Source organism: Phocoena phocoena, chromosome 2 (assembly GCF_963924675.1).
Source record: "Phocoena phocoena chromosome 2, mPhoPho1.1, whole genome shotgun sequence".
NCBI classification, from domain to species: Eukaryota; Metazoa; Chordata; class Mammalia; order Artiodactyla; family Phocoenidae; genus Phocoena; species Phocoena phocoena.
The window spans coordinates 76,552,062-76,579,353 of record NC_089220.1 but is presented as its reverse complement, the minus strand read 5'-3'; the positions used below and the strand labels follow the sequence as shown (position 1 = coordinate 76,579,353).

General features: G+C 37.6%; 1 protein-coding gene across 1 annotated transcript; it reads right to left on the bottom strand.

Annotated features, from left to right (window-relative positions):
• Positions 1-7,226: 7,226 nt before the first annotated feature.
• Positions 7,227-19,238, bottom strand: EMC7 (ER membrane protein complex subunit 7). Its single transcript, XM_065872073.1, has 5 exons — positions 18,920-19,238; positions 15,237-15,356; positions 11,272-11,410; positions 9,896-9,976; positions 7,227-7,695 (listed from the first exon to the last, which is right to left on the bottom strand). The coding sequence occupies exons 1-5, from the start codon at positions 19,150-19,152 to the stop codon at positions 7,543-7,545; spliced, it is 726 nt and encodes a 241-aa protein (XP_065728145.1). The 5' UTR covers positions 19,153-19,238; the 3' UTR covers positions 7,227-7,542.
• Between the last annotated feature and the right edge of the window lie 8,054 nt (positions 19,239-27,292).

The following is a 27,292-nucleotide window of genomic DNA, read 5'->3' as shown; positions in this document are numbered from 1 at the left end:
AGAGTATAGGTGCTTCAAAACGTAGTCTTTACTAAATAGTAAGTGCATACCTGAGATAAGCGATGGTTGTAAGGTAAGACTCCTGGGTTTTGTGGGCTTTCTTCTAGCATGGTTAGTATCTTTGTGCTTCCCTGAGAAGTAGCTTAATTCACCACGAGTCTCTGATCTCCATTTTTGTCTGATTTGAGCTGGGATCCCTAAAAATGATGAAGCTGTATGTGGCAGCCACCCAGAACTGTTATAGTGGAGAAATTAAGATTCTTCCCACCCTTCCTTGAGAACAGGACTGTTGTATTACTAGTGCTTTCCAGTCCAGGTAGCTTAGAGTCCAGAGAGGAAAGTCAGAGAAGTAAACAGGTAATCCGATAAAATGAAAATCTATAACGGTGTAAGCACAGGCACGAAAGGGGACAAAAAAAGAGTCTCTTATCCAAGACTTTGGGGCATCTGGAAGATTTTTGACAAAGGTGATTTCTACACTAAGTCCTGAAGAAAATGTAAGAGGTAGACAAGGGAAAGGGATGGGGGTGGGGTAGAGAGTTGAGAGGAAGAAATAATCAAAAAGGTCCAGAGGTGAGCAAACATATAGAACTTAAGAGTGGGGAAATGAGGAAAACTCAAGATGTAAGTGGGATCAAAGTGGCAAGAAGTGAATCTGGAGGGACCATGGTCAGGGTCCCATATTTTGAAGTCTATGGAGACTCTACAAAGGGTTTTTAATAAGGGAATGACCCCATCGGATTTGCCTTTTAGAAGGATCTTTAGGTTTACAGTGTCTGAAACTCTAGGCACCAGACATTAGGACTAGAACTGCTTTGCCTTGGAAGTCAGTTTCTCTTGACTACACCACCCCTTCTGAGGAGTGTTTGGAAGGAGAGAGGCAAGTCCCCAGATCATGCCAGCAGCTGTAGGCAGAGGGTGGGCAAGTGAATAGATGTATGGCTGTGTGTTGATCATGGGTATGTGAATGTTTCGCTTTTTTAGTTTAGCTTATGAGAGAAGCACTGTAGGAAGTAGTTAACAGGACTTGCTCTACGTTACCAGCAGGTGAGCTTGGGAAAATTTTAACCTCTGTTTCCTCATCTGAAAAGTAAGAATATTAATAATTATGAACTTTCACTGAGCACTTATATGAACAGGGTTAGTATTAAGTGGGATGATAATACATGTAAAGTGTTCTAAACAGTTCTACTTATGAAGTAGATATTTCCCCCATTTTACTCATGATGAAACTGAGGCTCAGAAAGGTTTCTTTCCCAAGATCATACAATTAGTAAGTGACGGAGCCAGGACATGTATTCACCCAACTGCTCCCTTAACTTAGAAAGTTCCTTCTGACCCATTCATTCAAGATGGATATGGAGGCAACACAGCCAATTTTGCATTGACTGAGGGAAAAAGAGAAGGCTTTCAGCAGGTTGGAGATCATTTTGGTCAGTTCTGGATAAGTGCATAAGTTAGGACACTGGGTTCAAGTGATAGACACCTACTGGAACTAGATTTAGTAAAACACATAAACACTATACTAGAGGATATACCAGTGCTCCGTGGAACGCAAGGGCGAGAACGCAGCGACCTCAGGAAAGGATTTGAACGAAGGTACAGTTCTCAGATTTCATCTTCCACTTCAGCTTGGAACCTGTTTTCTCCTTTTCTATAGTGTACATGGTAGAATAAAGAGCCATGAACATCTTGCAAGTTTATATGTTGCAATCTACTCGTTTAGTCCCTGAGTTTTCATTTTAAATTCCCCAGGAACAGCCTTTGGCCTAACCTGGATGAGATGCCCATAAAAGCAGAGCTGCACAGCACAAATATGGTTGCTGGGACAACATCTTTGCACCCCCTTCTCAGGGGAGAACCAGTTACAGGGGTAAGCTGGGCGACAGCTCAACAGATGTACATTAAAGGAAGGAAGGCTCTCATTGTCAGAGTTTAGATTTTTCTCTGCCCTTCCCCACTTTCCAATTGTGTTAATATATCTCATTTTCTCCTCCACAAAGATTCAATCCTACCATTGCTCACATTCTGGGAATAAAATAATTTACTTTTGGGGATAGAAAGAAATTTGAGAGACCATCAGGTAGGTGCATATATAAACCTCCTAAGAGGTGACTTCTGCCCAATTTTTTAACAACGCCAAGAAAAGTAAATCTCACGGTCACTGGCACCTCACAATTTTGTTTACTATGCCAAGAAATTCCTCTTCACAAGAAACTAATTCCTTCTGCTGTATTTAAGTCCATTTCCTTTCTCAGACTTCAGAGTGGTACACAGCTCATCAGAATTTGCTTTAAAGGGATTATCAAGCCTTTGAAAAATCCCCTCAGCGTTCTCTTTACCAAACTAAAAATTACAGCCACTTTAATCCTTCTTAAAGTATATCTAGTTAATATAGTCATGAGGTCAGTAGAATCATTTGTATAGAAAAGTATGAATGTTAATCGCTGGCAGCTTTTCTCTAGACCTGCTCTACATATCTTATTATAGAGGCTAAAACTGAACACAGTACTCTCCAAATCAGGATAAATGATAAGTAAGGGGCTAGGCTGGAGATGGTGGGGGAAGGGATTCAAGAGGCTTTCACTGAATCCCTGCACGAATTGCAGCTGAACCTCCATGGACTTGAAAGGTTGTCCAGCAGCTACTTGCTCCACCAATCTCTACCATACTCTCCTTGTGGGCCAGATTCCTTAGACTGTTGATTCTGCTTACCTGTGGCTCAGGATCAACATACCGCCTTCTCTGATACAGTACCACCCAACTGACCGGCTCAAGTCCCACCCTCAGTCCAACCAGCTGTGGATGGGAAGGCAGGTCCATCCAGGCCTGTGAAGAGACAAGTGCAAAATGAAATTTTTCTTTCTTGTGTATAATGCACAAGATACCATGACAGCAATGATTGCAAGGAAGCTTTTCTTACATATCTTCTCATGGTCCCTTATGAATCACCTCATAAAACTTTTAGAATGATTCCGTTTCTTAATCTTCATGCCAAATTTTCATGATCACTTAATTCTGAAGCTTTTCTAATTTTTTTACTACAGTTATTTAGAAATATGCTTAAAAATATCCAAATATATGTAGTAGGAGCAGGATTACTTCGAGTGGGAATACTTTATATATACATATTTTCCATATGTATATGGAAATTTTTGTTTACTAAGGAGGTACAGACATAAATCTTCAGTCATTACTAGTTCATTAAATTTTAGTGGAATTAAATGCCTTGTCAAAGTTTTCTATTGGAAATGCTGTGGCCAGATAGTTTTTACGGCTCTACCCATTCCTCCTGTTTACCACTTGACATTATTAATTTACTCCTCCCTCTTCTCAGGTTTGCCCAGGCTGGCTCAATGCTATCAGACTGCAGCCGCTGTGAAAAGCTTAAATTCCCTATGCTCCCATGATGAAGCTGTGTTACTGTGGGAAAGGAGATAAGCTAATACATGGTGCTATTTGCGGGAGGGGGGATTTTTATCTAAAATAGCTATTTTAGTATTTCATCATCTTTTTTTCAGGAATATTAAAACAATGTTCATAATTTATAGGCAACATCTGAATTTTGCAAAACCTACCCTCAAGTTCTCCTAAATAATTATAAACATTTGTACCAATTGGATATTCTCATATACTTTTCAAATTAAAAAATAATTGACTGTGACAATAATCACACCTAAAGTGCTAAAAGGAGAGCACAACTAGGTCCTGCCTCAACATACTCTTTGAACAACACTAAAGGACTGGGTCGCTAGCTTCTATTGTGTTCCCTAAGGTTAGTGCTTAGCAGAATTTCTGTTGGGTTAAAATACAAAATGCATATGTAAACCATCCTAAAAGGTGAACTTTTTGCCCAATTTTTAAAGAACTGATTGTAACCATGCAAAAATATGACTATATGTGACCTAGAAGGCAATTCTAAAAAACGAAAATAGTTGTTTTAGTTTTTTCTTTAGGATATTTAATAAAAATATTTTCAATAGATTTTTAGTTGAACACTAAAAAAAACCCCAAACTTCCTGAAAGTTTGAGTAACTACTTAAATGAAAAAGGTCTTATCATTGACCTCATCAGGACCTTGAAACTCTTCCAGCTACTGAAAAGTATGCTGAATGGTTGCTTCCTCTCTCTTGTCAGAGGAAACATAAGAAAAAAAATAACAGACTTCACTACTCTGGGCATGTTAGGTAAAATGCCCATTTTTTTCAAAATGTTAACCAGACTCGAGATGAGTCCTGAGGTTTTGACTCCTAAAAAAATGCTTGGAAACTTGGGAACTATGGATCCATCCATAGGGCTTCCAAGCACTCAGGGCTTCCTGGCAAGAATGGGCCACAAAGATCTGTTTTGCACAAAGTTACTACTCAGGTTTAATTTAGCAGAACTGAAAAAATTTTAACCACAAAGCTTACATTTAAAAGGAGATACATGTAAACTGAATCTAAGAAATACCCTAAGGAAGAGCAAAACACTTTGTCTCCGAGAGAGGAACAGCAGAAAGAACCCAAGGAAGTTAAAAAAGTTGGCACCAATCATACGGTTCTCAAGGGTAGGAAGTAATAGTATTGGGTTAAAATTATACTGGAATTTTGGATCTGAAAAGGAATTTACAGGTCTAATCCAAATCCCTCAACTTATAGATGATGAAACTTGAGGCCCGTTTATTCATTCAACAAACATTTATTATGTGCCTACATGCTCAATGCTGGAAATAAAACAATGAACAAGACAAGACATGGTCCAAAGAGGGAATGTGACTTGCCCAAATTCACAAAGCAAGTTAGCAACTAAACGGGCTGTTTGCACTCAACTCCAAATTGTCTAATAATATACAATCTATTCTGCACCTGAAAATACACTAAGCATTTGATGAAGGAGCTGTGCAAAGATTTTCATATACAATTGATGTAATAACATTCTGTAATAAGGTATAAACATATGTTTATATTATATTCAGAGTGTTAAAATCTACATAAAATAACGACAGTTTTTTAATTAGCAAATGAAATGGTAATTTCCTTGGAAGTGCTTTCTAATTTCTAGTTTATTAGGTATTCCATGTGCGAATTTTGACAACCCAAATTTTGAAATTTTGAATATGATTTCTGGTTGTACAACTATGACTCTGGCTGCTCTGAATTCCAACTTTCATGCAATCTGTGTTCTAATATTTTAGTTATTTTCAGTAAATAACTATTTTAAAAGATTCTAACCATTAACCAGTTTACCCACCTTATTCATTCATAGCTTAACCAGTGTGGTAACTTTAGTGTATGTAATATAATCAGAGATACAGCTTTTAAAACGTCCTGCATTGGAACTTATTTCTTTTATCTTTTTTGGCAGCGCCACGCAGCATGCAGGATTGTAGATTGTAGGTCCCCCACCAGGGATTGAACCTGTGCCCCCTGAAGTGGAAGCCCAGAGTACTAACCACTGGACCGCAAGTGAATTCCCTTTTTTAAAAAAATATTTATTTTTGGCTGCGTTCAGTCTTCGTTGCTGTGCGTGGGCTATCTCTAGTTGTGGCAAGAGGGGGCTACTCTTTGTTGCAGTGTGCAGGCTTCTCATTGCGGTGGCTTCTCTTGTTGCAGAGCACGGGCTCTAGGCACACAGGCTTCAGTAGTTGTGGCGCATGGGCTCTAGAGCACAGGTTCATTAGTTGTGGCGCATGGCCTTAGCTGCTCCACGGCATGTGGGATCTTCCCGGACCAGGGATCGAACTGGTGTCACCTGCATTGGCAGGCAGATTCTTAACCACTGTGCCACCAGGGAAGTCCCGAATTCCCTTTGATTTTTTTTTTTTTTTGAACTCATTTCTTTAAAAGAAAACTCATGTACCTGATTTCAAAATGAAAAATGGCACCTATAATAGGATAATAAAAGGGAAAATAAGAGTTTGGAACCAATCTTTTGTTGTTGTTGTTGTTTTTGCTTATTTAATAACCCTAAGAAAGCAACAGGGGAGTTCTCTAACATAGGAGAGGATAGGAGCCCTAATAGAAGCAATACTGCAGCCTCAGAGTTCTTTAATTAAAACAATCCAGGGCTTCCCTGGTTCGAGCCCTGGGCCGGGAAGATCCCACATGCTGCGGAGCAACTAAGTCCGTGCGCCACAACTACTGAGCCTGTGCTCTAGAGCCCACAAGCCACAACTACTGAAGCCTGCACACCTAGAGCCCGTGCTCCGCAACAAGAGAAGCCACCGCAATGAGAAACCCGCGCACCACAATGAAGAGTAGCCCCCGCTCGCGGCAACTAGAGAAAGCCTGCGTGCAGCAACGAAGACACAACACAGCCAATAAATAAATAAATATTTAAGAGATTGCTAAAAAAAAAACCCAACAAAATCCAAAAGAAAAGGTGCAACTTACTGAAATAAAAAGGTTTTGAGACACTCCTGATATTTGAGATATCCTGATTGGATATTCCAACACCTCTGAGAATCAATAGTGGGGAAGATGAGGGGATTTATAAGCTACCTCTGCTATACTACCAACATTACAATATGGAGCTCTAAGGTTGATTTTCCATCCTCAGACTCTACAAGGCTCTCCTACTGCTGCACTTCTTTCCGCTGGCCATTCACTCCCTGTTACTATTTGTGCTTCCTCCCTACATAATAAGCTCTACGGAGGACAGGCACTGGATACTATCCATCTCTGTATCTTACCTTGAATCACAGCATATAGCTGATATTCAATAATTGTAAAATGAAACCAGAGATGGTAACCAGAATTTAAAAATTGGTAACACCTATCCTAATTCATATATCCACACTCTGAAACTAACTGTAATAATAAAAATTAAAACTACATCAGGAACATGTGGTTCTACTTCAAATATCAGGGAATCTTAAATGGCAGGGCAGGACTAAGAATTTTGAAAGGTCTAGTTACACAAAATCCCACGGTGCATGCTGCTCTAAAAATATCAACCACTTCTTTTTAAACAGGAAAAATCAATTTCAAGCCTAGATAATGAAAGATAGAAGAAAATTGTCAGAAATAAAGGAAACAGTGGGATAGGGAGGGTGGGAGGGAGGTAGACGCAAGAGGGAAGAGATATGGGAACATATGTATATGTATATGTATGGCTGATTCACTTTGTTATAAAGCAGAAACTAACACACCATTGTAAAGCAATTATACCCCAATAAAGATATTAAAAAAAAAAAGAAATAAAGGAAACATTAAGTGGAAAAAAAATGACAAGATAATTTTATCTCTGGATTAAGACTTATTTTAATATACATAATGTATAGGTACTTCATATAATTTATTAATGTCATTTTCTATAGGACACTGTAATTAATTCAGTGACATCAATATTGACCTCATACAGACAAAGGATGAAAGCTGGGTTTTCTTGTGTACCAAATACAAAACATGTGCTGAAGAGTTATCACATACAACAGTTATAAGAGATCAACTTTAAGGATGACTCAAGTTTACAGTAGTTGCTTCACACGGTTCTCCCTCAAGACTTGGATGTCACCCAGTGTTGCCATGCTTGTGCAAATGCCATCTCTGACTTGCCTGACTACCTCCTTTTGCCAGCCCCACTTTTGCCTGTTTTACTGCTGCCACTGCTAGATTTGCCAGATGATTTTGAAGAGAAGAGTCTTGTCATGAACTCAGAAACATCAGGCAATTCATGATTGGAATTCAGCATATTCATTGACTGCTCCATCTCCTGTGGGAAGACAAAGCACAATGATATGAAAGGCACACGTCATTTAACAACTAACACTTCCCTTAAGGAAGGAGAGAAACAGAACAGGTAAAAGGTACTGGTTCTGAGCAATGATGTAATGTCATACCCAATAGCATTTCAGAAAGCATGTTTCACGCCTCCTTTATATCACTAAGCATTTCAATCCTTAGTAAATGTCCGTTAAGTGCTGCCTGGGGTTTGATTCGGCTTATGTTTTTATAAAGGGCATTTTCTCGGATAATGGACATATGTGATCATATTCCTGCCACCTTATTTTGTTTTCTGATCAGAATGCTTTCTTATTGTTTTAACAAGTGTTTTCTTAAACTCATGCTTTTTCTAGATGCATATAACCGGAACATCACTCTTTAACCGTGTATCAAGGTATCAGAAAAGTCTGGAAGGTAACTGTAGCATTTCCAAGACTTGATCCTTAAGGGCCTTAGTAGTAAATCTATGAATACTGTATGACTTGTGTGACCTCAGTTACAGCATCTAAAGCAAGCAACACCAATGTTAAAATGTTACAAACAGTCACTGGCAGGACCTAAGGACATGGCACTTTTATTTTGAGGTTCTTGTCCTCCCCCTTACTGAGCCAACAATCTATAAAGTACTGTTCCATTTTTGACAATATTAATGTAATGTCTGCTTCATTTGAATTATATGTGACATTCCAAAAGTGAACTTAAAATTGTATTAGTTCGGACATGAAAAAAAATAGCAAATACTCTATTATCTATTATTTAAAATTGAATTTTTTGTTCAATTATTAGCTTGGGCTTTCTCCCCAAATGTAGAATATATACATGAGTTTTCAGGGAGAAAGCACCTTTACAAATATAGCCAGGAAAGAAACATTATGTTAACATGCCCTAGTAATCAAGAATTAAATGTTTATTTTAAATATAACAGGTCTTGAGTCCCCGCAAAAATATATCATCAACTCTATTTTTGAACCTGTTCAAATCTGAAGCTCTTGAATGAACAAGTTTTTACACTGCTTACTATATGCAAAGCATTTTGCAAGAAATGAATTTTTAATCCAATGTGACTTCTAATGTTTCTTTCTCTTGATACCACAGAGAGTTAACTGCCTTAACAGATACAAGGATATAGGATGTACACTTTCTGACCAACACTGAGGCAAAGATGCCAAAATTTAACAATAAAACATTTTGAAACATCATAAAAGTTTTCTTTTTTCATGAAGCTTTTTCTGCCATTCCAGCTTGGGATAAGTGTTTTACCTTCTACAGAACTTAATCACCTAGTACCTCAGCAAACATTTTTTATTTATGTATATCTTATTTTTCCATTTAAACCCACACATGCGCACATACACACACAATCCTCTGATGGCAAGAAGAGTGCTTTATAAATCCATTCTACTTCCTACATTTAACTGGACTATGAGCTTGTTGACAACAGGGATGACATATAATCCATTTTTGTGTCCCCTGTATCCAGAACCTAAAAATTGATTAATAAATGTTTATTCAGTGATGAATAAAGTGTAAATACATATATATTAAATACAACAGAAAAACCTGGAATTCAAGAGATATTTGTTGATGGTTTTTGGGTGGAAGAATACATAATTTTTTTTTTTTTAATTCTGAAGATTTTATACGGAAGCAAATATTTAAAAGAGACAAAGTGGTGGCACTAAAAATTTGAAGCATCTTACTTGGCAACTCCTCTCCCCTTTGCCAAACAGTATGATCTTGTGGTAGAGAGTTTGAAAACCACTATTCTATTTTTCTCCCTTGGTCTATCCGAATTTTTTTCTGTGTGTCTGAACACATAAACTAAATGTGTACTCTGAAGAGTTTTGTAAAGTAAAGATAGATTATAAGAAGCTACCATTTTGCGAAATATTTGGATTAGGTATACCAGAATTATTATGCTTTTCAACTATTAAACAAGCGAGGTGCAAAGAGGCAAGTACTAAGCAGAATGTTTTAACTATATGAAGAGACCCAGGCTTTTATCAGGCAGAACCAACTGAATTTATCTGGTCCAGTGGAAACAATTAATTAAATGCCAGGAACATAATACTGTATCAACACAACCTGTAGATGAATTTGGCTTGGTAATCAGGATAAAGCTGAACAAACCCAAGCCATTCAGCCACAGCGGACAGACCAGGCATCAGAACATGGTTCAGTCATCTTACCCGCCTCATGTCAGGATCACTTGTGTTGACCACTTTGGGCAGAAGCACAAATATCAATAATGGAAGAACCATCATCATAACCTGTGAAAGAAAAAATTCAGAAAATGTTTTTCCTACTTAACTGTAGAACAAAATCTGCACTTAACAACCAATGATGGAATTAAATGTTGTAAACAGAATAAAACTAGCAGCCACCACTTCAATTCTACTGAACGAGCCCTGGTGACAGCAAGGTGCTCCTCAGTATCTGACTGTTGTAATGTAAGAGTCTTACCTATAAGTGTGTGGACTTTATATAGACACCTTGCTTCACATCTGTGCTACCTACCATTTTGCAGAGTTTAGAGTTTTATCTAACACAAATAGTTTGCAAACTGAACTATTCATTCACTTTCTTCAGTCTGCAGTCTGGCATTGAGATTGGTGATCCTGATGGCCAGTTGGATCCACAAGTCTTTCCAGATGACTTGTGGTTCTTGGAGAAAACACCACATCCCCCCTCTAATGTACAATATACCACTAGGCAACTACTATAGCAGACAAGTTTTAAAAAATGACCTAGGAGCTTCTACCACTGCATATGTTCCCATGGAATTTCAGAAATGAGAACATGGAAGGTATTTCTCAATTAGCTTTGGAGTCTCATCGCTAACTTCACCCATCCACTCTACCCTCCTGCCTCTTTATGCCTAACTGCAGATTCCAGGTACTAATTTATTCCCCTCAAAGGATGTACAGCCTGAAACATCCCTATTTGTGTTCTAAATAGCTATCAGCAAGAAATATGATCAACGTTTAGATAATTCTAAGGTAATAATTCAACTTTCAAAAACAGCAAAGAAAAAAACGCCAAGCTGTTTCTAAATATGCTATTAGTATTTTATATTAGTGGATACCATAAAATCGTTTCATGAAAATACCAATTACTTAAATTACTACAGAATAACTTCTCTGCTCATAAGACTTTAAAAAAAAAAGACTTTGTAAAAACCTTACTTGTGCCATCAAGAGGGGAAATGTATTAAATGATGGCACACTCATCAATGGACTAACATTCAGGTGGTATGAAGGATGAGATAGCTAGCTCCATGTGTGACCTACCACATACTCTTACTCTATTTTAATTTTAAACCTAAGTACTTATCTAATTTCTGCTGCACATTTCAATGTCAAATCTACTGTGCCATTCTCACTACTATCTTTTTCATTATGTATTCCCAAAGCTACTATTTTCATGAAATTCATGAACTGTTCACAGTAATCCTTTGATCTAACAATCTGACTCTAGCTTTCCTTTCACAGGGGTTAGAATTTTTCAACTGCCTGGAAGCAAATTACAGATTAGTAAAGATACTTTATTGTAGCCTGATACATACCATTGGGTTCATCAGAAAGTCTGTCCAGCCCCAAGATTCCCTTTTAATAAAGTAAGAAGGTGGGCCTGAAGATTTCATTTGGAGAGGATAGGGCAGTCTGACCACTTCTGATGTTTTGATGTAATTCACATATCTCGCTCTGATAAAGCAACGTGAAAAAAGCATCAGTAATCCTATTAAAAGCATTACTAGTTAAAAGAAATGCTTATAATATATTAGCAATGCCTTATAATTACCTTTAGCTTTTTCCAAAATGCTTTGGCATCTAAACTTTTGATCTTGAAAATCTGATCAAAGTAGCTTTATCTGTATGTCTAAAATACTTAGCAAAATGTAGAGGGAGAACACTAGATTTGGAATCAAGAGACCTAGTTTCTAGCTATAGCTCTGTTATTACCTAGGCCTGTGGTCTTAAGTTCTTAACTTTTCTGGTTATATCAGAAGTTCTCCTGGAATTCTTCTAGCTCTAAAGCTCTTTGATTCTATTTAATAATAAATTTATTTTGTTATAAATATACAAAAATGCTGGAATTATTTTGATTGTCTGAAACATGCATTGTTGAGTACACCTAATTTTAAAGGGTATTTTGCAAGAAAAACTTAATGATTTAAGAAAGTCCTGCAACAGTGCCATAGGTAACATTACATTTTTACCAGACATGCCAGTAATTTTAATCACCCATGTTCAGACATATTCCAGTTTACTTTTCGAAAATTGCCTCCCCTATTTTTTCTATCATTTCCTTCTGGAACTTCTATTAGACACATGTTAGACCTTTTCATTCTGTACTCCACATCTTGCTAAATTCTCACTTTCACAGTGTCCTTTCTCTCACCTGTATTGCTTTCTGGTTAATTTTTCTGATCTGTCTTCCAGCTCATCAAACCTCTGTTCAGTTCCTTAGCACATCCACTGAGTTTTGTATTCCAAAGCATATACTGAGTGTAAAAGTTCAATTTTATTCTTTTTTCAAATATCTATGGCTTATTTTGGTATTATGGTAAAAGCATTTCTTTTATTTGTTTAAAGCATTTTAAATATACTTTAAACAATTTTACAGTCTATATCCAAAAGCCTACTAACTAGAGTTCTCAGAGGTCTGATTCATCTGCTGACTCCACGTACTTTGTTTTCTTGGGTATTTTATAAGTTAAGTAGACTTTATTTTTGCATGGGACTGGACATAGAGTTATGCATTTGTCTCTGCCAGGAGTGGGGGATTATGACCAGGGGCCATCTTATTAATTGTTCAGATTGGAAGTTTCTGGATCATGCAAGAACAAATTCATATGCAAATTTCAATGAGGGTGTGACTATCAATTTTCAGGATAGATTTTTCCCTCCAAAAGCCAGGGAATCTGATCTTTTGGATTTCAGGCCAAGGGTCAAAGGGGGAACCAAGTCTTAGATCCAATTCTGACTCCAAGCATACCCAAGGCTTGCCTCCCACCTACACACTGCTAATAAAATCTAAGGCTTTTGGTGAGAGAATAACAAAACCCCCAGGTAGGAAAGTAGTTTACAGTTTATCCTCTGAGGATTTCCCTTACTTTTTTGGGAGCTATACATTTAAAAGGAAATGTTTATCATGCTTTACCCAGCATTTCTAAAATTTTCATTCTGACAAAATGTCAGAAATATAAGTCTCACATATATTTGAAACTAACTTATGCAAAATATTGGTCAAGAATACAAAATATTGGTCAAGAATATTAGTATCTTATATGGAATCCTCTTTGTTCTCTACTCTGTCCTCCCCAATTATTAAAATGATAACGGCCTTGTTTTTTTTACCTATGCTTCAGGCATCCAATCATCAGGAATGGATCTGAGAACATGAATCCAACTGCTGCAACCAGTCCTTAAATACTAAAGCAGGAAGTACTCTTTACCCAAAGTGAAAAAGCAAATAAAACTTTATATTTAGAAAAATATTTCGAATTGCTTACTTTATTCAAAATTCAAAGTAAAAAGAATAAAAATAAATAAATTATAGTTTTTAATCGACAAGTATCCCCCTTTAACAACTTTCATTCCCTCCAGTATTCAGTTTTGTTTTGTTTTGTTTTTTGGGGCCAGGCCACGCGGCTTGTGGGATCTTAGTTCCCCAACCAGGGACTGAACCCGGGCCCACAGCAATGAAAGTGCAGAGTCCTAACCACTGTACCCCAAGGAACTCCCAGTATTTTCGGTATTTTTAAAACACTTTTAAACCTATATAAAGTTCATATGGTAAATCTACAAACCACCCCCATCTCCAAGCTTGCAATTCTAAAATACATAAAAAGTCATGATAAGTCCTTTACAGTTTAGATTTTAACATACTAGAGTTTTATACATATATTTTTAAAAACTCTTATGCCTCTAAAAAGACATGAGAAAGTCAATAGCTAATGTGGTTCAGTTACTTTGAAACAACCCATTTATTACATCAAAAATATTTATAAACATATTTGCAAGGTATTACCTTTAATTCATGCTCCACCTTGCTCTCAAGAGCCAATAGCAAGAAATATTAGCATTTGGACAAAGCAGAATATTCTAAGACAATTTAATTTCAAAAATAGAGGGGAAAGTAGTTTGTTTCTAAAGAACGTGTTTTTAGTAGCATCACAGTATTGGTTTCGTAATAATACCAAGAATTTAAATTACCACAGAATAACCATCTCTGTTCACTACATATCCTAAAAGAGGAAAAAGAAAACTGTCAACAGGAGCTGACTTCACTGGACTAATATGCAGCTGATATTAAAGGATGACGCAGCTCAATATATGACTCACTATTTTAATTATAGCATATTTACACATTACATTTTAAAAACTTTCAATGACCAAAAAAAGACAAAGTAAAAGGGAAAGCATTTTAGGAGTAAACACTAACTCAAATATAAATATTACAGTACTAACCGAACATCTCTCTATGTCAGCTCAATTCGGGGTCTCTACAAATCAACCTAAATATGCTAGGCACATAACGAAAAGGTCAGTAGTAAAATACAGCTCCTCTAACCCCCAAATTATTTTTGCCTTTGCATGACTTCTTTTTTATTACTGCAACATGAAGTAATTCTGTGATAGCTCAAACAAAGAAGAGATATTACCATTTAAAATTGTTTGGTATTTGTCAATTACACCTCAATAAAGCAAGCAAGAAAACTGCTTCCTATACTTCCTGGTCAGATTAGACTAAAGAGAGCACTATTGGCATGAGACTAATAACAAATAAATAAACTGGGGTTATAAGAGCATAAGGCTGAATCTGAACACTGTGGACATCTACACAACTGATTCTAACTTCACATGGGTTTGTGGTATTGCAGGATCAGAGCCTGAATTAGTCCAAAATTCTTTTCACCTCGACTTCAAAGCATGTGTTCATCTACTTAGAACTTCTGCAACTTTTCCCTAGTCTTCCAGCCTCTAATACTGTACTTTTCTTTTTTTTATTATGATCCTCACTTTGAAGTAAACTCCATGATGTAATCTACCGTTTTCCAAAGAAATACTAAATTTCCATTGCACACTAAATGTTCCAGACAGGAAAAACTATAGAAATTTCTAGATCAACATACTATCAAATAGATACTAAGAGGTATCATCAAAATATCCCAATGACGAGTATTTTCAACTTAGAAAACTTAAATTACTTCCAACTTTAATAATCACATTTCAATTAAAACTTTCACAGTGCTTTTGCTCCTATAGTAAGTAACCTTACCTCTTCTCTATATAATCGTATTAGGAGCTTTAAAATAAATATTAAGCCAGAGCAGGAGAAAGTTCAACTGTACAATATTATCAATGCTCAGATTAGAACAATATAAGGATGTTTTAAATATTTTAAGGAATACCTGTAGTTTAAATAGGAAACTTTCCAACCTTAACTATAAATTCTAAAAGGAATATATATAATGAGGTATTCAGTAGCCTAGCCTTTGGTAAAAATTAAATCAGTTGTCCTCACCTCATTTTGCCTTTTGAAGTGATATCTACTCGGACAGGATCAAACCTGTAAGCTGGAGAAATAACTTCCACTACATAAGATCCAGAAGGTATATCATGAACCACAAAACTCCCATCTGTCCTGGAACAATGAAATTATCATATTTAGTCACTTCTGATCAATAGCTTATTCTTTTCTTATGTTTTAAACCATCTGTTAACTCCCAAACCAACACCTCCCAAAATGACAGTCAGAGTAATTAGCAAAAAAAAACCCCAAACTGGCAAGAGTTGTCCCACATTTCAGCTTCCATAATTAACACTGCACGAGTTCTGAAAACGCCCCAGACCATTCCACAGAGACATAGAAAGTACTTCTATTCCTTCTGTGAAATAGAGATGACAGGTGACAGGAGCACAGGTCCAATTCTAAAGCCATGTCTTTATTCAAGGGAATGAATAATATATGTCATTCCTACAAGTTTAGGGGTCCAATTTTGCAGATCCCCTCCAACAATTTCTTAATTAAAAATGGCCTTTTTTCCTAGTTTTAATTTGCATTTTGTTTTCTTTCCTTTTTTTCTTTTTTACGGAAAAGGTAATTAAGTACTGTTTGTTCCACTTGTTACAAATAGTTCCCATCTACCTTGGTTACTTCTTTTTGGGTATGTAGAAATTTTAAATGTTTATGTAGTTAAAACCATCCACCTTTTCCTTACTGCTTTCTTCTAAACTTCTAGACTTAGAAAACCACCCCATCAAGAACTGATAATTTCATGTTCACAGACCAAAATTAATTTGTTTTGTTTTGCTAATGAGAAACTGCCATTCCGAGGAAAAAGAAGTTTCTGTTTCAGGAGAACAAATGGTTCTAAAGGGATTGACTTTATCAGAGAACTGCCAGTCTCACAATAATGTTAAAATAATGCTCCTTAAATCATTAGGCTCTTTCACAGTTAAAGGAATAGCTGATTCTGTCACATCCACAATGTTTACTAAAAAGTAAGACGAAAAAGTTCCTTACTACTTCAAAGTACACACTGAGCTGAAACAGAATCGAAGTGCAAACATCAAGTTAACTTCTTCCTGAGCTGGATGTCTTCTATTTGCCCTTCAGATCATTCTCCACCCGTCTCTCCCCACAGCAGGAAGGGAAGAAAATGAGCTTAGTATACTTTTCCCCCCCAGCTCTCTCCGTGAGAGGCCCCTAACTGGTTTTGGCAAGGGACACAGCTCTTTTCAAGGCAGTTCTTTCCTCTTTTCTAGGTTCCAGTAACCTTTACTTCCCCGCCTCCCTTCAGGCTTAGAGGTGACAATAGCCTTGAGGTTGTAAACTCTGGAGTACTGCATAATCTGGTTGTTTCCCTACACCATGACTACCCTGGTTAATCCTTTCATTAAACTTTCCTTGAATTATTCTAATTATTCAGTTTCTTGATGGGATCCTAACTAAATGAATTTCAAAACATTTTCCTAGGTCCAGAAAAAAGAGAATTAATTCCAGCACAACACAAATAATAGCAGAACTAATGGCGTAAAGAAAAAGCAAATATATTTTTCCTCCTAAGGTAAATATTTTGCTTTAAAAGATAACATAGACATTGTATAATGAAATTTTAAAACTTGGCTTTTAAAATGTACTCTACAATACAATGACCTTGTTGGACCCTGATTTGAAAGAACAATCACATAAAACTATTTCTGAGATAAGTGGGAAAACATAAAAATGGACTGGGTATTAGATGATATTATGGCATTATCATTTCTTTTGTCAAATCCATAACGGTACTGTGGGTTTTTTTTTTAAGTCCTTATCTTTCAGAGATACATAGTAGTGTTTTTACAAGTGAAATTATATTATGTTTAAGATCATCATATTTAAATATTCCAGAAAGAAATTAATGAGGTGCAGAGGAGATATAAAATCAAACAGTAAATTGTGATGGGTTCCTAAGCTATTCTGTTTATTTTAGTGTATGTCTGTAATTTTCCATAAGGAAAAGTTCAAAAAATTATAGTACGTAATCTTACGTATAGTACATAATGCATAGCACATAATTTCAAAAAACTGAAAACTACCTAAGTGCCCCCAAACAGAGGACTAGATAAATAAATTATGGTTTACATACACAGTGATGAGAGCAAGAAGTGGCATGGGAGTCCTCAGTTGAAACTCCCCTGATCTCCATTTAGCCAAGTCCCAAGCCACCTCCAATAAGCATAAACATGGTCAAAATTGCATGTTACTTATGCAAAACAGGTACAAGACAAATTACCTATCCCTCTTCCAAAAAGGTTGCCACCATAAGCTCTTCATATTAATTCTCAACTAACCTTTCTACATACAAATGAAAGAACATGAAATGGTATCAGAAGCTGCTCACAAAATATTAAATGAAAAAAAGCAGGTTACAAAGCACTGTATATTGTATATTACTATTAAAAACGTAGGTCATATGATTCCAAAGAGATACAATAAAATGTTAAGGCTTGTTATCTCTACTTTGTTTACATTTTCTTCAATAGACATATCACATATATATTATTTTCAAATAAAAATAACAAATGTTTATTTTAAAAAACTATACTGCAGAAGAAAAAAAAGAGGTCAAATGGTTAATTATGGCTAATTTTCTAAAGCTTAATGAGTTTTATTATTAAAAGTTCATTTATTAGGGTAAAACTTAAAGAATGCCCTAATGCCATATTTGTAATAATATACAGCACTTTAAAAATGATTGTAAGCTTGTCACTATTTATTAAACCTGAGGTTGAAATTCTCATTCAAAGGCACCTGGATACTCTGAATATTTCCAAAACAGATTTAGAATTAAATGTCCACACTTAAATTGTCTGGTTTTCAGATACCACTTGCTGGTATACAAACCTACCAGAGAAACGCTTCCTTTACCAAATGAATTTTCAGTTCAAAGTTTCACTTTCCAAGCAGCAATCGAAAGATTTACAACATTATACTTGTGCCTAGACATCTGAAAAGCAGGCTGCTGCAGAACTGGACTGCTAATAAATCTACCACGTCTTTTAATTGAGGCTCAAATCCTATTTCTACTAACAGCTTAGAAAGGACAGAAGGGAGTAAGCAAGCACTGTAGAGTCTCACAGAAATGACAACAGTGATGTCGCAAATCCCTCGATGAATTCAAGTGTAAAAAAAGAAGAACAATCTCGCCTCCAGGCAAAAAAGGTGCTTTGATTAGGGACTTCAGGGCCCATTAATTTTAGAAGCAGCAACATTAGCCTCCCAGTCTGTGTCATCACTAAAAGCCCTGTGGGCTTTGAGAATTCCCACTTGCTTAGTATCTTTCTACACAACATGAAGCTACCAAAAGACTGAAACGGATGCAAAAAGGGGGCAGATTCCAGGGAAACCAGATGAGATGCAAAAGAAAGAATTCAGCAAAAGACAAATAAGGGGTCCATCTGTGCCTAGGGCCCAGGAGTGGTCGTCCCCATTCAGGGCCAAAATGGAGTTGAGGATAACCGACTCCACTGCTCCGGCCCTGGGACGAGCGCCAGCCATCCTCATTTCTGAGGTACGGGACCGGGAAGGGGAAAGCGTCGACTGCCTCGGAAGGGTTACCCTCGGACAGCGACGTAGTCAGGTCTTGACACTCAGCTCCACTATGGGGAATTCCCTCCCGGCTCCCAACCCAACCACTTTCGCGCTGCCCTCAGGATGCTCACTTAAGAAAGCCGACGTGCTCCTCTCCGTCTACCAGCACTCGGGCCGCCGAGATCCAGTCCTGGGGCTTCACACCAGGAACAACCGCACGCCCCTCAATCTTGAAGCGATCTCCGATACTGACCCCACTCCCTCCTGAGCCCTCGGAGGTAGCCCCAGACACCTCCGAGCTCTGGGCATCCCTTGAGAGCATCAGCAGAAGGAAGGAAAAGAAGCCCCACACAGCGGCCGCCATCACTGCAGCTCTCGGCGGTTAGGCCGGGAGCCCCGGAAACCCTCCCCTTCTCTTGCCGTCGCCGTCTCCGCAGGCTGATGTCGTCATCCCTGCGCGTCGGGTTCGGGCACCAGCTGTGGGCTCAAACCCGAGGGCAGAAGTCTTAGCTAATGCACTTGCGAGGCGGAAGTGTTGCGGAGACCTCCGCGCGTTCCGGGTTGGAGTGCGGTGTGAAGAGTGCCGCTTAAGGGGACCGCCCACAAAGTGAAAGTGAGGTGTGTGTTGCTGTGGCCGCCGGGGGGTTGAGAAGCTCATGCGAGTGAAAGATGATTAAAACTGAGAGGAACGAGGATCTTAAGTAGCGTTTGCAAACGAGGCGCCGACTTAGGTAGAAACAAGTCCGGAAGAGAGCGTTTAAAAAGCTTCTAGATTCCCCAAGACGTATAAGATGAAAAGGCTCCCGCTTGTGTGTTTGAAGGAGATACCACCTGTGCATAGAAAAATAGCTGGAAAAATACGTAAACTGTTTACTAAGGGCTGCGTCTGGTGAAAAGGGAAAGAGTTGGAGGACATTTATCTGCATTTATTTATCTATAATCCACCATTCGTCCAGTTTTGAATGCTTTACCGTGATAACAGATGAGTGGGGGGAACCTGCCAATGTTGATCATGAGGGCTAAGCCAAGATTTCAGAGAACATCTGCTCCAATCCTTAAATTTCTTGATGATAGAAAGGAAAGTGGCTTGACCAGGGTTTCTGTTGGCCTTAGACATTGCCACTTAGAATTAGCCTCCCAGAGAGGAGTAACCAAAAATTTAAAAAAAGATACAAGTGCCGAGGACTCTGAACCCCTGGCGTGGGGTAGTGACGCAGCCCTCGGGGACCACCCCATACTCTCTTCTGACCGTCGGCATCTGCTGCTTTAGGGGTACTTTCCCCGAGTCTTCTGAAGATGGGCACTTCTTCACATTTAATCTTTGGAAGGATGAGGGATGCTCTAAAAAAGATCATGTGCTACAACCCTCCCCATCAACACCAACCGTCAAAACTATGCTAAATTATAAAGTTAAATTTCACTTTTCTAAAATGATAACAAATACACAGAAATAGAAATAGATTCATCCCAAATTTTTCTCATTTTCTTTCACATATTTTTGGTGACACTGCTTTGCTGGTGTCTAAGGCACATGTTCAGTTTGACCAACAGGTCATCAGTGTTGGTCTTAATACTCCAGGTAGAAGCTGGGGAGTTTACTTTTTCTGTGGGGCAAATGGTGGGAGAGGACCAGCAGCACACAGGAACTGAACCCTCTGTATCCCCATTTCTGCCTTTCTCTTTCTGCCCCTACCTTATAGTCATTCTAATACAAAAGTTTCCACTGATTTGACCCCTCAATTGCCAGGCTTATACCTCCCCAGAGGCGTTAGATGCAGGAGAGAAGCCTAAGTAATGTTTTCAGGTGGTGTGAAATTCTGTTATCTCTCGTGTTTTCCAGGTAAACCACAGGAATTGCATAAATATTCAGCTCCAAATTATACAAGAGTTATTGGACTCGTGCCTTATGAAAGAAACTATAATTATAATGAAATATTTTAGAAAGATTTTGTACTGGACTTGCTCTGTTTGCCCAGTCAAATCCACTTTCTACCCTTCACTCTGCATTGTGCCCTGGAACTCTGGACCTTGAAGGACTGCAAAAGCTTGGTTCCTTTGCCCTCTGAGTGCTTCCAGTTGGGTTCAGCCAATAGGAAGTATGAGTAGGACATCCCTTTTAGTTTCCCTTACCAATGCCCATACTTCCAAGAAAGTTTAATGAAGGGATAATTTACAATCACCATTTAAGTCTTCCATCTATTTCCTCAAAGGTCCTGATCCATGTGGATTTCAGGCAGACCTAGTTATCTTAATTATGGAAAATATTGTTAAAGTGAGAGGTGATCAGTTTATCATTCAGGATTTTTGCTTTCTCTCTCTTCCTTCTTTGCTCCGTGGTTCTGGGCTTCTTCATATCATGGCCACAAGGGGGCGAGCAAGGATAGGGACAGAGACAACACTCAAAAAACTACACAAGGAATTTTTATAAATGTTGGATTATACCAACAGAGGTTGACTCTGGGTTTTACAGGTAATCTTTCTTTTCTTTTTCAAAGAGTTATGTGTCTGATTTTTTGAAATATTTTTATAATCATAAATATAAATATATAAATTATTAAAATATAAAGCTATTTTTAAAAATAAAAGCTAAAGTTGCTAAATTATATATAATAGAATTTACTTTGAACTCTTAAAATTTGAATCAGCCAAAAAACAGTTGCCATTCTTACCTAGAGTTTTGATGATCACTTAAAGTGGCATCTTTGGTGATGATTTTGATCTTTTTTCCCCGTCTCAGTATTCGGCTTGTCAGCATCTCTCAGTGTCACGGTGCTTTTCAAACTATTCTTCACACTTTGGCTGTCATAGTAGGTTATAAGGTGTGACTAAAAAGTAATGGGGATCATACCCTTAGCTGCTTTGCTTATATTTAAGTCAGTGGGTTTATTTTTAAAAATAGAGTAATACTACCTGAATGCTTGGGAAACTTTAGCTATGCTAATCCCCAAAAACCCTGCTACTTACTTTAAGTGATTTTTGCCCTTTGAGTTTTCAAACCTCATTTACTTCAAGTAGATTAGCTAATCTTTTTCACTCAAGTAAACTGGAGCCAATTTAAAAATGCCTATCATCCACTAGGACCCGAGGTTTGGCTTTCTCAAGTTCCCTATGGAAGCCTTCTGAAATGGACTTGGAGTTCAAGAGGCATCTAACTTGCCTTAATGTCCTACAAAAATAAATTACAGTGGAAAGATTTCACTTTTCTTGTTTTACCCTAAATTCTCATCCCTTCTACCAAATTCTATGAAAAAATAAGTAAAATAAAGTAGGGAAGTGTGAAGATACGCTAAACAACTTATAAACATGAGGAGAAAGCAATCATCTTTGATATTAAGCAAAGGCAAAGAGGCAAAAATTTAAACATCCGGTGATGTTCTAGCAAAAGTGTTTTGTCAATGCTAAAATATACATACTGCTAGTTAGTGTATTTGAACAATAGTGAAAAAGAAGCCAAAGTGCTAGAATAAAGGTGTTATGACTTACTGCCCTCTGTGCTTTTGGGTTCTTCAGGCCTGGTAGACCCACTTCCCACTGGCTTGTGGCTGCAGTGTAGGAATGTTCAATGCACCACAGGAACCAAGGCTAAGGGATTGGCTCCAAGACCAGTCACAGTACCTGAGAAGTAACGGTAGTTGAACTCTAGGCTCAAACAAGTCATCCCAAAGTCCTCCTCGTGCCTTCTCTGTGTTGTCTGCCTCACGTGCCAGCCCTTACAAAGCAGTAGCCTTCTATTTACATCTGTGCATAATAAGCCTGAAAGTTGGATAGTCTTCATGCCTTGATTTGAGTCTAACTGCCTTTTTAAAAAATAATTGTGGTAAAATACAATAATATAAAAGTTACAATCTTAACCATTTTAAAAATATATATTTACTTATTTTTAGCCACATTGGGTCTTCATTGCGGTGTGCGGGCTTCTCATTGCAGTGGCTTCTCTTGTTGCGGAGCACGGGCTCTAGGCGCGCAGGCTTCAGTAGCTGTAGCACGTGGGCTCAGTAGTTGTGGCTCACGGACTCTAAAGCACAGGCTCAGTAGTTGTGGTGCACGGGCTTAGTTGCTCCACGGCATGTGGGATCTTCCCGGACCAGGGCTCGAACCTATGTCCCCTGCATTGGCAGGCGGATTCTTAACCACTTCACCGCCGGAGAAGTCCATTTTAACCCTTTTTAAGTGTACAGTTCAGTAGTGTTAAGTGTATTATTTACATTGTTGTGCAACCAATCTCCAGAACTTTTTGAACATGCAAAACTGAAACTCTATACCCATCAAATAATTCCCCATTTCCTCCAGGCCCAAGCCTCGGGAACCACCATTCTACCTTCAGTTTCTATGAATTTGACTACTCTAGATAGCTCACGTAAGTGAAATCATACAGTATGTGTCTTTTGTGACTGGCTTATTTTACGTAGTATAATGTCCTCAAGGTTCATCCTTATTGTAGTATGTCATAATTTTCTTCCTTTTTAAGACTGAATAATATTCCATTGTATTTATATACATTTCTTTTTAATCCAACTGTTGATGGACTTTTGGATTGCTTCCACCTTTTAGCTGTTGTGAATAGTGGTGCCATGAACATGGGTGTACAAATATGTATTCAAGTCCCTGCTTTCACTTCTGAGTACATACCCAGAAGTAGGATTGATGGATTATATGGTAATTATGCATTTAATTTTTTGAGTAAGCACAATACGGTTTTCCCTAGCAGCTGCATCATTTTACATTCCCATTAGCAATGCACAAAAGTTCCAGTTTCTCTGCATCCTCCACAACACTTATTTTCTGTTTTGTCCTTGTTGTTTTAAATAGCCATCCTAGTGGATGAAAAGCAGTATCTCATTGTGGGTTTGATTTGACTAGTGCTATAGTCTGTATGTTAATGTCACCTCAAAATTCATATGTTGAAATCCTAACTCCCAAAGGTGATGGTATTAGGAGGTGGGGCCTTTGGGAGGTGATCTGGCCATGAGGATAGAGCCATCATGAATGGGATTAGTGTACTTAAAACAGACACCCCACAGAGATCTCTAACCCTTCCCCCCATGTGAAGACTCAGTGAGAAGATGGCCAATCTATGAACCAGGAAGCAGGACTGCCTCAGAGCAAGACCATGCTGGTGCCTTGATCTTGGACTAACCAGTCTCCAGAACTGTGAGAAATAAATTTCTGTTGTTTATAAGCTACCCAGTCTGTGCAACTTTGTTATAGCGGGACTAAGACAACTAGTGATGTTGAATATCTTTTCAAGTGCTTATTAGCCATCTGCATATCTTCTCTGGAGAAAAGTTTTTTCAAATCCCTTGCCCATTTTTCAAGAGACTTGTTCTTTTGTTGTTGAGTTGTAGGCGTTCTTCATATAACTGGATATTAACTCCTTATTAGATATATGACTTACAAATATTTTCTCCCATTCCATGAGTTGCCTTTTCATTCTGTTGATAGTGTCCTTTGATGTATTACAAAAGATTTTAATTTAGATGTGGTCCAATTTGTTTATTTTTACTTTCGTTTGGTGTTGTCTCTAAGAAACCATTGCCTCATCCAATGTCATGAAGCTTTTCCCTTGTGTTTTCTTCTAAGAGTTTTATTACTGTCTTTTTTGACCATCTTCCACATTTTCTGGATGATTTCTCTGCTTCTTGTAAAATCTAAACTACTCATTTTTGATGGGTAGAGCTGTTGATTAAGGATTTTTTTTTAAAACTCAATTGTGTTACTTCTGGAGAAGTCCTCCCTGTTAGAATGCAGAATATTTCCTAGGTACAGAATCTTCTAAAACTAACAGTGCTTCTCAATTTTCCCATGCATACATATCACCTGAGGATTTGTAAAACGCACATTCTGATTACCAAGTCCTGGGTAGGGCCTAAGTTGCTGTCCTATGGACTACACTTTGAGTAGGAAGGTGTGGGGGAGAGCTGTGATCATCAAAGTATGGCCCTCTGTTCATGGGTTGTCTATGACAATCTTCCAATTCAGATGCTGAAATACAGGTTCTTTCTTTAATTCTTATCATGTGACAAGCAGTTCCATAGAATTTCATATAGCATTAATTGCTATGTTTTGTGAGTTATTAAGAGCCATTAAAATGTGGATCCGTGAGCAACATTAGCAGAGTATTAGACTTTACAACAGAGCCTTATCATGATTTTAGGGGACCCTAGGCACTCTTGCCTTTGTAGACCCCTTCCTACATAAAAAAATTTTAAATTCTATTTTATGACTGCATTGGTATAAAGACAGATATAATCCAGGAAGATTCATTATTGTGGAATCATTATTATCTTATTTATTTTCTTCTATTTTAAAAGATATTAAGACTTTTGTGGGCTCTTAAGAGTATCCTGGGCCCTAGGCACTGTGTCTACTGTGTCTAATACATGAGTTGGCCTTGGTTTACCATAGATTCTAAATTAGAATTCCATGAGGAAGACTGGCAGCCATACAATACTTAGCAGATTGTTGAGCTCCCACAATTAATGAGCAGAGGCAGATAGTTGGAATTCCTACAATTTTCAGACGGGATGCTGTCTGAAACACATTAGCAGTGCTGTGCGTTCGTCATAATTTTCAATTGTTGCTCATCCTACGTTTTGCTTATAATAAATTACTGTTAGTATACTTTATCTGTTAGTTTGTGTGGGAATTAACCCTAGAATGTTTAATGATACAAATCAATATATTTTTGCCTATAATTTTCCAAAAATCAGACTTTAAGATAAGATACCTATTATTATAGTTCAAATGTAGTTCAGTCCCTTTTTGCTAAACAGGTGTATAGTTTCCCACGGTATAATTTTTGGTTGTCAGAGCTTGTCCATAAGTTCATATTCTTCTCTCATAAAATAAATACAAGTGACAAAATGGTTTTTCTTGTACTTTGTTTTACATCTGAAGAATCAACTTGAATGTTGAAAATGTCATCAATGATGGTAGGAGTCTAGAGAGAACCAGCTGCTAAAAAGGTGGTGGCAAAATATCTTGAATAGGTTGGTTAAAAGTGACAAAAAGAGATCACAATAATTTCAGGAAAGAAGATCCATGATGGAAGGACAAAAGTCTGGACGCATCAGGGGAGATAGAGGAGAATGCTGGCCTCTCACTCTGGCCCCAGGAAAAGGATATTGGAGAAGGGACTGTCTCTTGGACACAGCTAACCTTTACCATAAATTGTAATTGAACTGCAGATTTTCTGTGCTAGTATATGCTAATATAGAGTGTTGTTTCCATCTGTGATTAGTGTATTAAAGTTTCTTTCACCCTGGCCAGCCCATCTGAATGGTCATATTAGTAACTAACATCTGTCTTGCTTATCTCCTAAAATTTGGACCTTATATCCAAGAGTACCTACAGCAAGGAAGTCCTAGGAAAATGTCTCTTCCCAACACTGACCTAACTTACTATCTTAGCTTCTACCTGTATTTGACTCTCATTGAATCCAGACCATTATAAGTTAACATTGGTGGCAACTGCACCACTGGCTAGTGACGCATTTGCTGTTTTTCTCTTGGGCTCCAGATCAAGTTCTGGTCTATGGGAAAGGATGGTGAAAAGGAAACGTATATCTCAAAGAAGGAATGTTAGAATCAGAAGTTCTTGGGCAGTGAGGACACAAACGTTCTTTTTCTTTTGAGCTTCAACGGAACAAATGAATCATAGGAACTTGATGTACAGTATACTTCTCGTTTAGAAGAGACGTATTAACAACTACCAGGTTTTTAGAAGGTTCTGAACAACTCACAGAGAAAGTAAACAACGTGTTAAACTTTAAATCTGGCTACTACATCTAATATATCGTGCTAATGACATAAACATAAAATGGAACACTTAAAATGCTTTAACAAAATGTAAGATCACATTTCTTTTCCTGTCATATGGGCCTCTATATTTAACTACCCCCAATACAAACTACTATATATAAAATAGATAACCAACAAGGACCTACTGTATAGCACAGAGAACTATACTCATTATTTTGTAATAACCTATGGGAAAAGAATCTGAAAAATTATACGTATATATATGTGTGTATATATATATATATATATATATGTATATGTATATATTTAACTGAATCACTTTGCTGTACACCTAAAACTAACACAACATTGTAAATCAACTATACTTCCATAAATAAATAGCCATATATAGAATTACTAAAATTTATTTTTTAAAAAACCAATATGAATCAATGAATGTAATGAGTCCTATAATTCTAAGTGCAAGTCTACAGAAAATAGTCTGACAGATGATGACCTGACCATGGAACAAACACAGTCTCAGAGAGGCATCCTGTGAACATTCAGAAAATAGCAATCAGGGAGTGACTTTCTTGAGCAAAGGTTTTGTTTTGGCTGATTTGATTTGACTAAGAATTTCTGATAAGGGGTTTAGAACTAGGACCAATGTAGGAAGCCCTAGAGAAATCGATTTCACTTCATTATAGGGAAAATTTTTCTAAGTCAGAACAGGCTGTTCCCAGGAAGAACCAGCTATCTAGCAGA